At 45.5% G+C, this 15,706-nt stretch overlaps 1 protein-coding gene across 7 annotated transcripts in view; it reads right to left on the reverse strand.

Annotated features, from left to right (window-relative positions):
- Window positions 1–15,706, reverse strand: part of SLC8A3 (solute carrier family 8 member A3) — a 125,046-nt gene that overhangs the window by 11,562 nt on the left and 97,778 nt on the right. For 4 of the 7 annotated variants that reach the window (XM_090271067.1, XM_090271066.1, XM_090271064.1 and 1 more), the window contains exon 3: window positions 4,559–4,662. In XM_090271067.1, coding sequence (XP_090127193.1) covers window positions 4,559–4,662 — 104 coding nt within the window. Of the gene's footprint in view, window positions 1–4,558; window positions 4,663–7,209; window positions 7,317–15,706 lie in introns of all 7 variants that reach the window. The other 3 variants (XM_090271065.1, XM_090271063.1, XM_090271061.1) reach the window with 1 other exon arrangement.

Below are 15,706 nucleotides of genomic sequence, written 5' to 3' on the forward strand. Positions count from 1 at the left end.
GATTAGCTGGCTTATTAGTGGAGAATATGACCATGGGGGGCTCAAGGCACTGCATAATGGTGTACAAGAATTTTGGGAACCATGCCCCATTCTGTATCTTCTGTCCCTAACCTCATTAGATCATGCTCAGCCTCTCAGTGCCCACAACATTTTCATGGCCACTGATGGCTTCCTAGATACCATGTTGACTAGAACTTTGAGTTCCCCTGAAAGAAATACCAGCATAGTCCTTGAAATTTATATATAGATATAGATATAGATATAGCCTGGAGGTCAGGGCCATGAACTCCTACCATTCTGTATCACCTGTGTCTAGCAAAGTCACTACAACTAGTTGTTGTTCAATAAAGGTTTGTTATTTGCTGACTCTTATAGTAATTGTATTTTTCATAAATTCTGTGGTGCTACATCTCTGGATGGTGGCCTTTTTGTTCCAGGAAGGACAAGCTAAATTAGAGCCCAGATATTCTGGATCAGAGAGACTGTCATATTCAGAGACTGAAAGTTATTTGTAGATGGGAGATGACAAATACAAGGTCCCTACATGGACTTGGAAGCTGAGTTAAAGGTGTACCCTACACAGGTTGTCCCTAACCCCTGAATTTATGTTTATGCTAAAGTCATTTAGATTTTAAGGTCCAAAAATAAAAAAAAAATTCTTGAAGACATACAACATTTTCATCTTGATGGTGTTTTAACACAGCCCTTTACTTCCTGGCTCTTGCTCAATGAAAGTCTGGGGATACCCTGCCACATACTCCAGGTGTAGCTGGTGACTGACAGATTGCTGAGGAAGGGGTGGGAGGGAGGATATCTGTGAACTATTTCTTCTAAAAATCTCTAAGAATACACTCGGACCTGTAATCTATCATTTCATATTCACAGTCCCTGAAGACACATGTGGATCCAGAATGTCTATGGTATAAAAGCAGGGAGAACAACAATAGACTTTTTCTGGTTTCTCCCATATGGAATTCCAAGAGGTAATGGATCCATGGATCTCCTAACTATGATAAGATAGATAGAGAGACAGATAGCAAGAAAGGTTGTTCACTCTGCTCCTTCTATTGATCTGCATGGAAGAGCCCTTCTTAGCCCCACTTCCAGCAGAGACCAGAGACCCAAACACATCAGCATACCCAGGTAGGCCAGACAAGGGGCAACTCTTCCAAAACGCCTCTGTTACTCTGTTTTTCACTCAGACGTACCTCCCAACACCAAGATCATCTCTAGCACAGCAAGAAAGCTTAGAGTCAGCTGGAATTTCACCATTCTCTGGTCATTCTCTACACGAATCTGAGACTTTCCACCTAGCCATTAAAGATGGGCCAGTGAGTTTCATCTAGACCAACTCTGAGAGAAATAATACCTCCCAGGTGTTTTTCCAGCTACCACTGCCGAGAGAGGCTGGAGCTGAACTTTCACTTACATTGATCCCCAGGGTCAGGTGAGAGTCACCTCTCCATGCTCAGACACCTCAGGGACAAGCAGGAACCAACGGAGCTCTGTGAGTACCTGGAGGCATCCAGGCAGCTTGTCGGGGTGAACCCATGAATGCAGTTAAGAGGAGGAACAAACAGGCCCCATTCTTGGGGGAGAGTGCTTCCTTTCCCACCTGTGACTTTCAGTATCCAGGCTCAGGCCTCACAGCCTTGCCTATGCTGCTCAGTGTAGCTTTCAGAAGTCCACTTCTACTGGACTCTGGGACGACTGTGTTTCCTAGTCATCCTCCCTTTGTCCCTCCCCCAGCTTGTCCAACACTTTTAATCTCACCTCTAAAATCTGTTTTGTTTGCCAAGAAGAGAATCTCCTCTTTCAAATCCAGGCCTTTATCTGTCTATCTATCTATCTATTTATATATTTTTGAGAATGCAATTGCCATTTTGACCATGCAGAGACTATGCTGTTGTGAATGCCTGAGAGACTCTCCCATGTGGCAGTGATAATGAAAAGCAATTTCCACCGTACTGTTTCTCACTCCAAGAACAGCAGGGAATTCTAGAAATCAGGATGGGTTTTCATTTGATTCTGAGACTAGACAATCAAGCTTTATGACCTCTTCACCCTTTGGTCTGATACCAAAATATGGGAAGAACTGAAGAAACCAAAAATTAACCCTATAGACAATAGGACAGGATACCAAGAAACAAACACATTTCCTATTGGTACCTTTCATCTTGGCATCTTGGTCACTGGAGAGAACTGGGGCACATCACACGGATGACCTGATGAAATCCTGTGTTCTTACCCATGCTCTCCCCCACTTTGCTCTCCCCCAGGAGTAGGCTCCAACAGGGCTCTGCTGACCTCTCCAGTGTAGCAAAAAGGGGTCCTCAAAAGGGGAGTATCCAGAGGTGATTGCATTTGACCCAGGTTTATCTTAGGTCACTCTCTGTCTTGCTGCTGGTAGGTGACTGGTTGGGGATTGGGGGTGGGGGGGAGAGCAGAAAAGAAGAGCCTCTTTACTGGTGGAATAAAGTCACAGACAGACTTCCAACCTATTCTTCTTGCCCAGAGCTGCTGCCTTCTTTCCAGCTGTCCTGCATGGTCCCTTTGCTGCTTTAATTTGCACCTGAGTACTTGGGACTTGAAAATTGATGAGGCTAGTGTACAATGATCTTACATGTCTGCTGCATCCAACCCATGGTGAGGATGTGGAGAAAGTGCACAAGAAAGGTGGGAATGACGTAGAGCAAGTGTTGAGACAATTTCTGAGAATATTCTCAGTGGCAGAAACCAGAGGATTGCCAGGAATACATTCTAGGAACCAATGAAACCAGATTTTTTTTTTTCTTTCTTCCAGTGCTCTTTGGCAGTCAGGCTCATGGCAGCATTGTACTGGGTGGCCAAGGAGAGAGGAGTAATAGGAGATGGAGAAGGCTTCTGCTTCTAGAACAGCAGGAATGTCCAAACCAGTGTGGGCGTAGAAGTGGTCAGGTCCGAAGAGTGAGTCCACAGAAGATACTGAGAACTAACCAATCATATTGGTCTGAGAAGACCTGTCAGTGAGCCTTTGGGGGTAGAGCTGCCAAATCACTTAGATCTGCCCTTGGGTAAAAGGCTTTAGGATGCTCTTCATCATGTGATGATAAAGTAATTGCAGAATAATCACACTTTTGACAAACAGGTGGGTCTGTTTAATCGTCCATGAGGCTCCCAGCAACCTATGTCCCCCGAAGGGGAGTGTGAATGCCCTCCTCTTGCTATTCCCCAAGGTCACTCTTACTTGTTCCCACATATATTTCTCCAACACATACAAAGTAGTGGCTTCCAATAATTTTCTTCAAGGGATGAAATCTTTCTTTACATCTCCCTTGGTCACAGCATAATCAATTCCTTAGGTATTCCAAGATGCATGTCCAGAGGAAAGGTGATGAGGGCACTTCTCAGGTGTGGGATAAGGGTTATCTTGGGATCTGAGTGATATGATCATTTGCAGATATGAAGTAAAGGCAGCTTTCTGTGAACCAGCACCTATTTCTCAAGGTCAGCACCAACTATGCTATTTAGAGTGGCTTCTCCAATTGGAAAAGTCAATATTCCGTGCCTGCCCAATACCAGTCCTTCTCCAGCGTGCTCTGGCTAGGGCGATTTCCATACCTGGAACTACTTCCTTCCCTTTGCAGACTCTCAATTTTCTGCTTTGAAGACCATATTATCCTAAAGTAGCCTGAATAAAGAAGCCTACCTTGGACTAGGAACAGAGGTAGAATGGGATGGGGTGGGAAGCCAAGGGGAGGAAGAATAGTTCAGGATTGCAGATTACAAGACAACCTCAGAAGCCAGCTCTCTCTCTCAAAGAGCTCTCAGAAGCTGCGGCTTCTGACAAATGGCATACATTTTCAGGCCACGGTCTACCCAACTGTGAAATAGCCACAAAAAACACTTACCTCCATGAAGGGCAGAGGGACCTATGGGGCAATCTGCAAGTGAGTAACCTGCCAAGCACTCAATGGAGGGTGGGGAATGCAGCAGAAAACGGTCAAAGCATCATTTGCAACATGGGCCCCAGCCCCCATCAGACCCTCCCCCATTCATTCCAGCCTAGAGGGGGAGGGGTGGGAGGGGAAGAAGGCAGGATAAGGGCACCAGCATGCACTGCATCACATTCCTTTCTTTTTCTTCTCCTCCCCACCCACCAAGGAGTTTCCACATTTGCAGGTTATTGTGTGTGGGGGGTGGGGGGGGGCGGGGGCGCTGTAGGGAAGAGTGCAGGGGACAGTGGTAATCAGATCACTGGAGCACAAGGCCAAAGTAACTCATGAGGGTAATGAGGAGTTGAGGCTGCAGTGCTGCCCAAAAGGTGGAAAAGGAGGACTTGGAAATAAGCTAAGGCTGAGAAGGCAGAGATGATACCGAAACAGAGTGAGAGCGAGAATACAGGAGGGAAAAGAATATAACAAAAAATTGGTTGGTCAAAAGGAGAAAGGAGGAAAAGGGACAAAAAATAGGGAGAAAAATATAGTTGCTTTTTGTTGTTGCTTTTCAGTTTGCTTAATTTTTTTTTCTTTTTGTTGTTTCATTGATTTTTTTTTTTTTTTTTTAAAGAATCTCACACCTGATATTCCACGTTCCATCCATTTCGGTTCACCAAGGGCAATGAAGAAATTCTCTTGCCTTTCGTATTCCTCCTCATCTACTATCTTAACCCTTATGGTTTTCCTGTAGGGACAACAAGAGAGAGAGTGTGTGTCGACTGGGTCAGCAAACTGGATGGTCACTTGGAACACAGCCTTTAAAATCATCCCCCATCACTCTTGGCACATGCAGCCCAGTCCCGTCATGGTAGCTTTGACAGGACTACAGTGGATTGTATTGTTCTTGTACTTAAAAAATGGTCTTAGCTTTTCTTGTCTCCTTGATCACACTTGTCCTTATGGGTGAGAGGGAAAGGGAGCCAGGAAGCAAAGAAAAGTGGGCCAAGGAAGGGATCCAAGAGAATGGTGAGGGAATGAGAAGGGAGAAGGGGTTGATGCTGGGGAGGAGTCATTTTAAATCCTGCTGATGGTTAGTAGGACGTGAGCTGGGCAGCACATTCCACTGGGTGTCACATGGTAACAGTGGCATTTCTTTGGGCAGCAGTTAAACTACTGGCCCATTGGGAATGACCCAGGCCCCTTCTACAACAGGAAATATGTCAACAGCGCCTAGCTAGGGACTTGTTTCCCTTTTGTCTATACCCACCCACTGCTTATGTGAGCCTCATAAAGAAAATTTTAAAAGGAAAGTATCTATAAGGAAGGGAAATGAGAGAGAGAGAGAAAGCAAGGAAGGTGGAATTCTATTATCTCATTCTTTATCTCACAGGGCTTCCACAGTGGAAACTAAAATAGTATGTTTTAATCACTGCATGATATAGGACTCCTTTAATATTTACAGCTGATGCACTTCTGGGAAAGTGTGAAGAAAATGATGTAAATCATCAAATTGTAAATCACCTTTGGACTTCTATCATATCATGGTAACATGTCCCAAGGCTGATTTCCTTCAGTGCTGATTTTCAAGGGTCCAAGAGACAAGGTGATGGAGGTTTCTGTTCATTTCTGGATATCTCAACAAAGCATTGTCTTTTAAAAACAAATCACGAGGGAATACAAGTTTTCTTGAAAATCGCTCCCCTCCGAAGACGGCATGAGGCTGGCTCAGGTCTATCGTCAACTGGAGAAGTTGCCATGTGGGCCTGGATCTCCCTGTGTGGCTTCTCCTGGTCCTTCATGGAGTCACAGTGGGGTTTGTGGGTCCCAATAGTGAGCCCTGACCTCTCTCTCTCTCTCTCCTTCTCTCTCTCTCTATCTGGCCTGGAACCTAAATGCTTTCTAACGGGCAAAGAAATGTTACCAAACAATAGCCTAAAATGTCTAATTAAAGCCTCTAATATTATTCCTATGCCATTCTAAAGAAAGGATCATCTTTGCTATGTATGAAGTTGTGGGATGACTTGAATTGGTTTGTTAGGCACAGGACTTGCTGGTGTGTGTGTGTGTGTGTGTGTGTGTGTGTGTGTGTATTCTATGAGTACATTTTTTTGTCACCTTCCTAGCACTTTCTTGGACACCTTGCTCAGTGTCCAAAAAAGACAAAGCTCACCGATCATCAAGAAGCATTTTCTGGGAATTTCTCTCTAGATCTCAGACCCTGGGGCTGTCTACAAGATGTGAGCTGGCCTGTTTTCCCACTGCAGGGACTCTGCTGTGGGATGGGAACAGGCTGCTCTGCAACCATGGGCATGGTCTTGAGGCATATGATTGACAGCTCTGCCAGGGAAGGAATGTTGTCTCAAATACTTGGCAGCTCCCCACTCCATAGTTCATCAGTCAAGAAGAGGACTGTCTGACTTGCCTGTTAGAGGGTATATGGGGTATGTGGCATCATTTAAGTTAAAGACAAAAGCTTCATCTACTCTGAGAAGTCCTGCGACTTCTTGAAGAAGCTTCCACTCAAGTCAGAATCTTATTTCCCACTATTATAACCCTCTGCCTTCATATCAAGACCCTCCTCACAGGGAAAACAGAGTAAGTCTTTGACCTAGACCTGAAATTCAAACCTGTACTTTCAGCTCAATCAAGGTCAGGGAGAGAAACACCTAGATAGCAGGAATATGACAGATAAGATGGCTCCTAAGGCCTGCTTTGGGGAACGGGATGAACCACAAACAGAACCCAAATCTAAGTACATTGATTCTCAATGCCCAGGGACTAAAAGCTTAGCCCTGATAATAGTTGTCCCATGGAAATCTGTGCTGAGAGCCTGGGCGGGTCTACGAAGGCTGCCCTCCTGCCTGGGACTATGCTGCCTGGCCTTTTCCTTTCCTGTATATTAAGCCATTCAGAAGAAACAGAAAGTCTCTTATATGATCCTCTCAGGGCTGTGGCTGGCTGGCTCTCTCTCTCTCTCTCTCTCTCTCTCTCTCTCTCTCTCTCTCTCTCTGTTTTTCCCCATATCCATTTCCCCATCTTACAAAAATTACCATTGGCTCTTGAGCATCCCTCTTACAGATACCATGTGACAGGCTGGCAGATGTTAGGACACAGCTGGGAGCAAAGAGAGGAAAGGGAAAGAGGAAAAGAGAGAACATGAAAGAAAACAAGGGAAAGTGAACTAGAGAGGCAGAAGAAAGGGGAGGAGAAGGAGAAAAACAGGTTGGAGAAAGGAAGAAACAGAAGAGGAGAGAAGCATGTCAATGTTAGTGTGGAGGACAGGGTACTACACCTTTCTGAAAACTCATATCCACCATGCGGGGACCCATGATCTCAATGAAGTAATTCTTGTTTTTCTCATATGCTTCATCATCAATTACCTTGATGTAAATTGTTTTGCTGTGGATGGAAAAATAAGTATTATAAGCAAGGAGTAGAGTGGCAGGGAAGAAGGGGCAAGCCAGCCAGGAGAAGAGACAGGAAGAGAAGGAAATAGTGAAAAGGTTCAGAAAGAAAGGTCAAAGTTGGTCCCAACAGCACAGGGGCCTGAAGGAGAGGCACTGCCTCAGCCCCCTTCCAGCCTCACTGGGCTTCTCCTGGGCTTCGTGTGGCTTCATGGCATGACCAACTTGAGGGCTGGAAAAAGCATGGGCTTTACAGTCAGAGGTTCTGGGTTCTGATCCTGAATTTGCTATGTGACCTTGAACAAATGCTTTATCTGGTACACAAACAGATTTAATAATGCTTACACCACCCCAGGGCAGTTCAAGAGAAATGAAGTGTTATATATATATATGTATATATATATATATATATACACATATATATATATCGTCGTCGTCGTCGGCAGCCGTCCGTCTCGAGAGACGATGGTGTAGCCTCTTAAGAGTCTATCTGCACCGCCGAGAATGGCTGTGCAGTCCAACTCGGGAGTGACACGGTATCTGTCTCCTCCCGTGTTGAATCGACATCTTGCGATGACGCTGGAGTGTCCTCTCCAGTGAAGCTGAAGCTACAGAGCCTGGGCAGGGTGATATGGAGGGTCTGCTGTTGCCCATGCAGCAGACCCCCCTCTCTTCGCAGCTGAAGGGTCCAAAGGAAAGACGGAGTCAATACAGCTTGGCTTCAGGTGCGCCGCAGGAGTTGCCGGTGTTGACTACAACGTCAAACCGCCTTAGGGACTCCGGCTCCGGATTTTCTGTCGGGGTTTACTCCCTTAGCCTTTCCCCTGAAGAGGTATGCCGCAAGGCAGCAGAGGTTTTTTGGAATCAGAGTTTTCCTTCTCTGATGTGCCCTGACTGGAAGATCGAACCAGCGACACATATATATATATATAATGGCTCAGGCATTTAGTTCTTCCCATAATGTTTGCTTCCATATCCCTCTTGCTTTTGGGACAAGAGAGAATTTTAAAAATTAAAAAAAATTTTATTTTTGGCTTTTAAAATCAGCTGATGTTGAGCTGAAAGCTTTATTTTATAGGAAAGGGGGCAGGAAAGGGGAGTTGGCCTTTGGTAGTCTTGCCTGGAAACAGTTGAACTTCTCCCTTTCTTTGGGATAGTGACCATCACAGACAGGCTAGGAGGGCCATTTGGATCAAGTTGCACATTCTGGTAACTCACAAGGGGCCTCAAAACCCACCGAGGCTCTCTCCACATGGATGTTTGCAGTCACAGGGATGCACTGAACAGATCCCATTAGCTCCAGGGCACTCTGGATTGTCATTAGTCTTTAAATCCTACAGTGATATTGTGACTAGCACAACTATATTGTTTTTATATTAAAAGATGTTATTTTGTTCATTTAAACATTGAAAAATATAAACCAATTTCGGTAACCCTGTTTTGCATTCCTTCTTTTTCTAAAATATTACTGGAAGCTTTAAAAACCAAGACGGATCTGCACTAGCTCTTCCAACCTTTGTTTAATGATGGGGGCACTTCAGGACTAGATCCCAGTCCAGACGTTTAGGCTTATCTCAGGGGGTAAGACATGTTGCTCAACAGGGGTAGGCATGGAGCTTAGTCTCTCCCTAAGCAGTGAGAGAGGAGGGACCCACAAAGAAGCTCTGTTTAGCTGCCCATGGGCACACCCCCTTTCAGACTCAGAGAGCTGGCCTTTGTTCAGGAGGCTGAGGTCTTCAGCTCCTCCCATTATTCTTTGTTATAAAGTAGGACTATCTAGACACTCTGACTAGGGACAACCTCTCTGCTCTCCTGAGCTTTTACAAATTACTGTTAAAGCTGGCTGTCTACGGAGCTTCCTTTGTCCACACTCTCGATTCTATAGAAGCAGGTGTGGGTCGAGGGCTACTGAAGTGAATGCAATAGCAGTAACTAACACACCCTGGCCCCCAGTGCCCAGTGCTTCTGAAACAAAGACTCTATACTCTCATCACTGGCCACACCCACCCCAGTCACAGAAACACCAGGCTAGCCACCACAGAAAGATGTGTGCTCTACCTCCAAAAGGCCACACTTGGCTTTCCTTCCTCCAGAGTCAGTGGCATTGGTAATGGTGACTGATGCCTGGGGTCCAATCTGGCCTGCACCTCTCATTAGCTGAGTGACCTTGGGCAACTTGCTAAAGCTCTCCAAGTCTCATTTTTGAAGTGGAATACTAGTACCTACTTCACAGTGTTCTTTAAAAAGATCATGCATGAGAAGTGCTTGACAGGGTGCATGTTCCCTAATGACTGTTTAATAAATACCAACCATTGTTACTGAGAGCAGTATGACCTGGTTAGTGGCAGGAGAGTAATATATAAGGGAATCATCATTTCCAGTCATGAAGTCAAAAACTAAGGAGAAGTTAATAAATAGAACTGGTGACCCAAGATATGGTATAGGCTGGAAATAGAAGGCAGGTCAAGAAAGAATTGGATAAAATAGTATGCTAGATCCCAAGTGTTCTGAGGGGCTTGGAATGTAAGGAGAGGAAGCCTGGAGACCAGTCTCATAATCTCCCCAAATCTGGCCTTGTGCCTTAGGCAGCAGCAACGAGCTCCGGGCTGGATGGATCGTCGTCGTCGTTGGCAGCCGTCCGTCTCGAGAGACGATGGTGTAGCTTCTTAAGAGTCTATCTGCACCGCCGAGAATGGCTGTGCAGTCCAACTCGGGAGTGACACGGTATCTGTCTCCTCCCGTGTTAAATCAACATCTTGCGATGACGCTGGAGTGTCCTCTCCAGTGAAGCTGAAGCTACAGAGCCTGGGCAGGGTGATATGGAGGGTCTGCTGTTGCCCATGCAGCAGACCCCCCCCTCTCTTCGCAGCTGAAGGGTCCAAGGGAAAGACGGAGTCAATACAGCTTGGCTTCAGGTGCGCCGCAGGAGTTGCCGGTGTTGACTACAACATCAAACCGCCTTAGGGACTCCGGCTCCGGATTTTCTGTCGGGGTTTACTCCCTTAGCCTTTCCCCTGAAGAGGTATGCCGCAAGGCAGCGGAGGGTTTTTGGAGTCAGAGTTTTCCTTCTCTGATGTGCCCTGACTGGAAGATCGAACCAGCGACACTTAGCTCGCAGGCCGACGCTCAATCCACTGAGCCAAACCAGCCAGGGTTTGATCACATGTCATAAATTATAGGCTGACTTGTGCTTCTTGTGCTGTTTAGTGACCAGATAAACAGAATAAGGGAAGCCACCAAAGGCTTAGCTGAAGACAGGGAAATGAGGACAAACATTAAGTAGTAGCAAGAGAAATTTGGGTTTGCTGGCGGGAACCGCTTGTGGGAGGGTGTCAGGCGTGGAGGAGGCAGGAGTGAGATTCTCTCACTGAGATCATTCATGGGGAAGTCAGCACACCTGTTTGAATGGAAGGTGTCACCTTGCCTGCAGCCTAGAGAAATCCCTCACAGCTCATAAAGACTGAGAGAGCTCTCAGCTCTGCTCCAGCCAAAAATGAGGCGCAAGAACAGTTAAATTTAGTCAGAGTCACCGGCCAGGTCTTGAGTTCTCTTTCCAAACTTATCCTTCCCCATTTCAGTCAACGGCACCTTCCTCATCAAATGGCTCAGGCCCCGGCAAAAGTTGCAGGTATGTTTCTCTTTCACACCGATATTTTTCTCCTTCTCTCTCTCCCTCCCTTCCCCTCTAAAAATAAAATAAATAAAATTATTTTTAAAAACTTCTCAAGCCCCAAACCTGGAATCACCCTTGATTCTTTCTTGTCCCTCATCCCTCCTCCTCCCCTGCGCCCACCTCCAATCCTAATCCATGTAATTTACCACCATCTTTCCCTCTGCTATCAAGACCTGGGTCAAAATACTGTTAATTCTCCCTTAGACTTCGCAATAGCCTCCTAAGAGATTTTCCTGCTCCCACCTTTGCCCTCTACCTGCAATCACTTTCCTGCATAACAACCAAGGCTATCTATTAAAAATTCAAGCCAGGCCCAATCATACCCTCTATAATTGGATAAATATATTGGATTGGCCAAAAAGTTCATTTGGGTTTTATTTTTCTGTAAGATGGCTATAGTAGTGCTTAGTTGTCTTTAACTTCATTCAAAACAATCTTTTTAGATTGTATTGTGACAGCTGTCATATCAGTGTGCATTAAAAAACATCAAAATCGATGAATTTTTGTGTAGCCATTTTAATATTGAAGGCGGAAGAAAATTCACATTTTCAGCATATTATGAATTATTATTTCAAGAAAGGTAACAATGCAACTGAAACAAACAAGAAAAAAAGATTTGTGCAGTGTATGGAGAAGGTGCTGTGACTGATCAAATGTGTCAAAAGTGGTTTGTAAAGTTTTGTGCTGGACATTTCTCGCTGGACAATGCTCCACAGTCCGGTAGACCAGTTGAAATTCATTGTGTTCAAATCAAAACATTAATTGAGAACAATCAATGTTATGCCATGTGGGAGACAGCCGACCTACTCAAAATATCCAAATCAATAATGTTATTGGTGAATATGAAAGATGTGTCTTTTATTTTATGGAAAAAAACAAAATGGAATTTTTGGCCAACCCAATAAAATCCTTACACGGCCTATAAGATCTTGTATGCTACAAGTGCTGTTGACCTCACTGACTTCATTGCTAACATTGTCCCCTGGGTCTTTCTGTTCTTCCAATCAAGTCCTTTCCCAATCAGGGCATCATCCTTGCTGTTCTTGGTGTCCGGGTCTGTTTATCCTCACCCTTTGAGTCTCCACATCTATTATATATCACCTCCTTGGAGAGGCCTTACATGGCCACATTGTCACCTTAGATCATTTTCCTCCACACCATTCCACCTCTCCACCATGGGTCACTTTCCATCATGTTCTGTCTGCTCATTCCCTTTAGGGCACTAATCACAGCCTGAAGTTAGCTTATTAGTTTATTAACTTACTTGTTCATAGTCTGTCTGGACACATTAGACTGTGAGCAACACGAGGACAGGAAACTTGTTTCCAATTTCCCTCTGTAGTCTTAGTGCTTGGTACAGAGGAGGCCATCTCTCAGTAATGGCTTGCTAAGTGACTGACCAATTGTAAATTTTTGATACACTTGAGGCTTCATGAAATCAATCTACTTTGCCTTTCTGTAGTAAAAATATAACTCATTAGGGACTATATATATATATATATATATATATATATATATATATATATATATATCTGTTGAAGGCTATTTTGATGGAATGCCTAAGGACTCTCAATGCAACAAAGAGATCAGAATCCCAATATCATTGAATTATGCCCTTAGCTTATTTGCCTACTTCATGTGTCCAGTCTACGGAAGAGCTCTCCAGCAACAAGCTGGGATCTAACTCATGGGTTTAGGCTGTGGTATTTGAACCCTATGTCTCTCCTGTTCCCAAGTCCTTCTTTCATCCCCAATGGCACTTACTAAATGATCACGGGGTCAGCTTTCCCGAGCAGCCACTGCTTGATCCACGAATGCTCTCTGAGGTTCCAGGGACTGCCCCTGCTTCTCCCCTGAGCCTCCTGCTGAGGGAGGTGTCAAAGCATGCAGCCTTTCCAGCTAAGACCCAGCTGTGCTGCTTGGGAAAGATGCTCCCAGGGGACCTCCCACCGACAACCCCAAAGGGATTAGAAAATGCATTGCTGAGCTGCCTGGCTGGCCTCTCAGAACATTCCTCTGCATTGAAGACACCCAATTCCAAATCAGGCCTCTGGTCCTCAGGGTACTTCAAAGAGAAAAAGCTGCTCTTCAATCACTGAGCTCCTCTAGGGTGAAAGGGGGAGGAAGCAGTATTTATTTGTTGAACGGATGAGTGAATACCACACTGGAGGAAAACCCTGTGAATTTCCCTTTGTGCAACCCAGGGATGTAAGACAACACATGCATTTACATTATATTCAGCACCATGAGAATTTCCTTATTTCATGCTTATTTAAAGCTGAGACAACAGGTGCTCAGGGAAGTTAAGTAACTTGCTCTGAGGCACACAGCTAGTGAGCAGCAGAGCTGGGATTTTAGCATATGTCTCCTATTACTCCTATAGCTAACTGAATTCAAGCAAGTGGGCAAACTCTGGGTGCCATTGCCAAGCTGTAGCCACAACGAGAGACCACAGCATCCTTCCATTTAAATTCAGGCAGCACAGGCAGACAATAAGTGGATGAGCTGCTGCACTGCGGTGTGAGTAGGTGGCTTCCTAACCCTTTGACCTTCCCTTTCTAGAAAGAATCTCTAAATAATCTCTGACTTGGTGACCTCTTCCTTCCTGATTCCTATTAAATAGCTCTTCACCATATCAAGAAGGGCTCCTTTTCATCATTTCTAAATTTACAGTGGCTGCTCCTGGCCGGCTGAGGCTCATAAGGCTTCCTTGACCTGGGGCCGAAGAACACAGCGGCTTGCAAAGCTTTGAGCCTTTCTGTGGGAGCTTTCAGCAGCCTCACATCTCTGCTTTGGGTTGTTTTTTTGAGTCTTTATCTTCCCAGTTGGGCACCAGCGGCTCCCATCTCTTTCCCTAGGAGGTTCTTGGCTCTGAACCAGGACAGAAAAGCCCCTCCCACTGCCCACTGTATCCTGACAGCCCGTCACTGATACTCTCCTGCCCCTACACCAATGGCTGGGGGAAAGGTTCCTTGCCTCATGAGAAGGCTTAGGATGCTTCAATTTATCTTCTCTCAAAAATAGGGTCCCGAAAATAGCGCTTCTCAAACTTTAGTATGAGTGTGTATCCCTTGGGGATCTTGTTACAAGGATTCTGATTCAGCAAGTCTGGCTTGGGGCCTGAGATTCTGCATTTCTAACAAGCCCCCAGAGTTGGCCCATGCTGCTGGTCCAGGGCCCAAGACTCCTTGGAGAAGTCTCTCTGACTCTATTAAAAACTTAGGGAAAAGGAGGCAGCCGCTCCAATGCTGTTGCCAGTCAGAGAAAGTGGTGCTAGAATCAACGTGTATCATTTCAACCAAAGGCTGCAATAATTAGGTCTATTCTGACACTACATTTTCAGGGGGACACTGGAGTGCCCCAGAGCAGAACGACCAGGGTGATAAAGGGCCTAAAAGCCATGTTTTAAATGAATGTACTAATATTTATGTAGGGCTTGCTTTGTGCCAGGCACCATTCTATTCAGGAATTTTACCAGTATTAATTTAATCCTTACAACAAACCTGTGAGGTGGGAACATGCCAGGCAGGGTGCTATTCTCTCTGCATGTGTTGTCTCATTTAATCTTCATCATAACCAATGAGGTAGGTGCTATTTTTAATCCCCATCTTATAGATGAGGAACCAGAGGCCTGATCTAGTCACAGAGACCCTTAAAAGCAGAGCCTTCTCCAGCTGAAAGGTAGGAGCCCGAGGGATTCATGCATCAGTCTCTTCAAAGCATAAGGAATCAACACGCTATCTCTAGTTTGAAGATGGACGTGTCACGTGAGCAGGAGTGTAGGTAGCCCCTACAAACAGAGCTGTCCTTGGATGATGGACTGCAAAAAACAGGGCCCCTCAGACCGAAAGCCGCAAGAGATAGGATTCTGCCAATAACCTTAATGAGCTCCAAATCCAACACTTCCTCAGAGCTCCCGGATAAGAGGCTAAGAGTCTAGCTGGCCGATGTCTTGATTCCAGCCTTGCTCAGAGAACCCAGCCACACCCTGCCTGGATGTCTGAGCTAGACTGTGAGATAATAAGTGGGTATTGTGCTCTGCCTCTAAGCTTATGACAATTTGTTACAGAGCAATCGCCAACTAACACGGGAGGCTTATTTACTTTATGGAGTCAGGAACTCAGCCAGGTGATCTCTTGGAACTGCTTGTGGTATCTATCTTGTAATCAGAATACTTTGTCCTGATGGCAGGGCCACTGCTAGGCTATATGACATCTTTGTGCAAGGCTGACAAAAGTCACAGCCCTAGACATACACCACTTGGTGTATATCCAAGATGCCTTCTTCTGACTTGCATAGCAAAATGTTAGAGTGCAGGGCTAGGCACAGAGCGCACTGGCGGGGTTTAGCCTCCACGCAGGGGGCTTTATACAGGGTACAACTTGCACCACTGTAAGCAGCACACCTGCTTAGCAGACTCTTGCCCGAGTCACTATCCACATACATGCCTGAACCAACAGTAATATGGGACAGGCTAAGGCAGAGAGATGGACTTTGTTGAAGAACTTCCTGCAAAAAGGGTGTGGGGTGGGGGTCAAGTGGGTGGGAGGATGAGCAGGCAGGGAGGTACAAAGTAGGAGGGAAGGGTATGTGAGTATGTAGGGAGGACCCTTGCTCCTTTGCCATCTATTCCAGACTCTTTGGGTGAATTCTCTGCTGCTTGCAGCTTCTGCATACCTAAGACTAGTTGAACTGATCAAAGAAAACCCACA

This window comes from Furipterus horrens, unplaced genomic scaffold, assembly GCF_987537825.1.
Source record: "Furipterus horrens unplaced genomic scaffold, mFurHor1.1.pri manual_scaffold_3, whole genome shotgun sequence".
NCBI lineage: Eukaryota > Metazoa > Chordata > Mammalia > Chiroptera > Furipteridae > Furipterus > Furipterus horrens.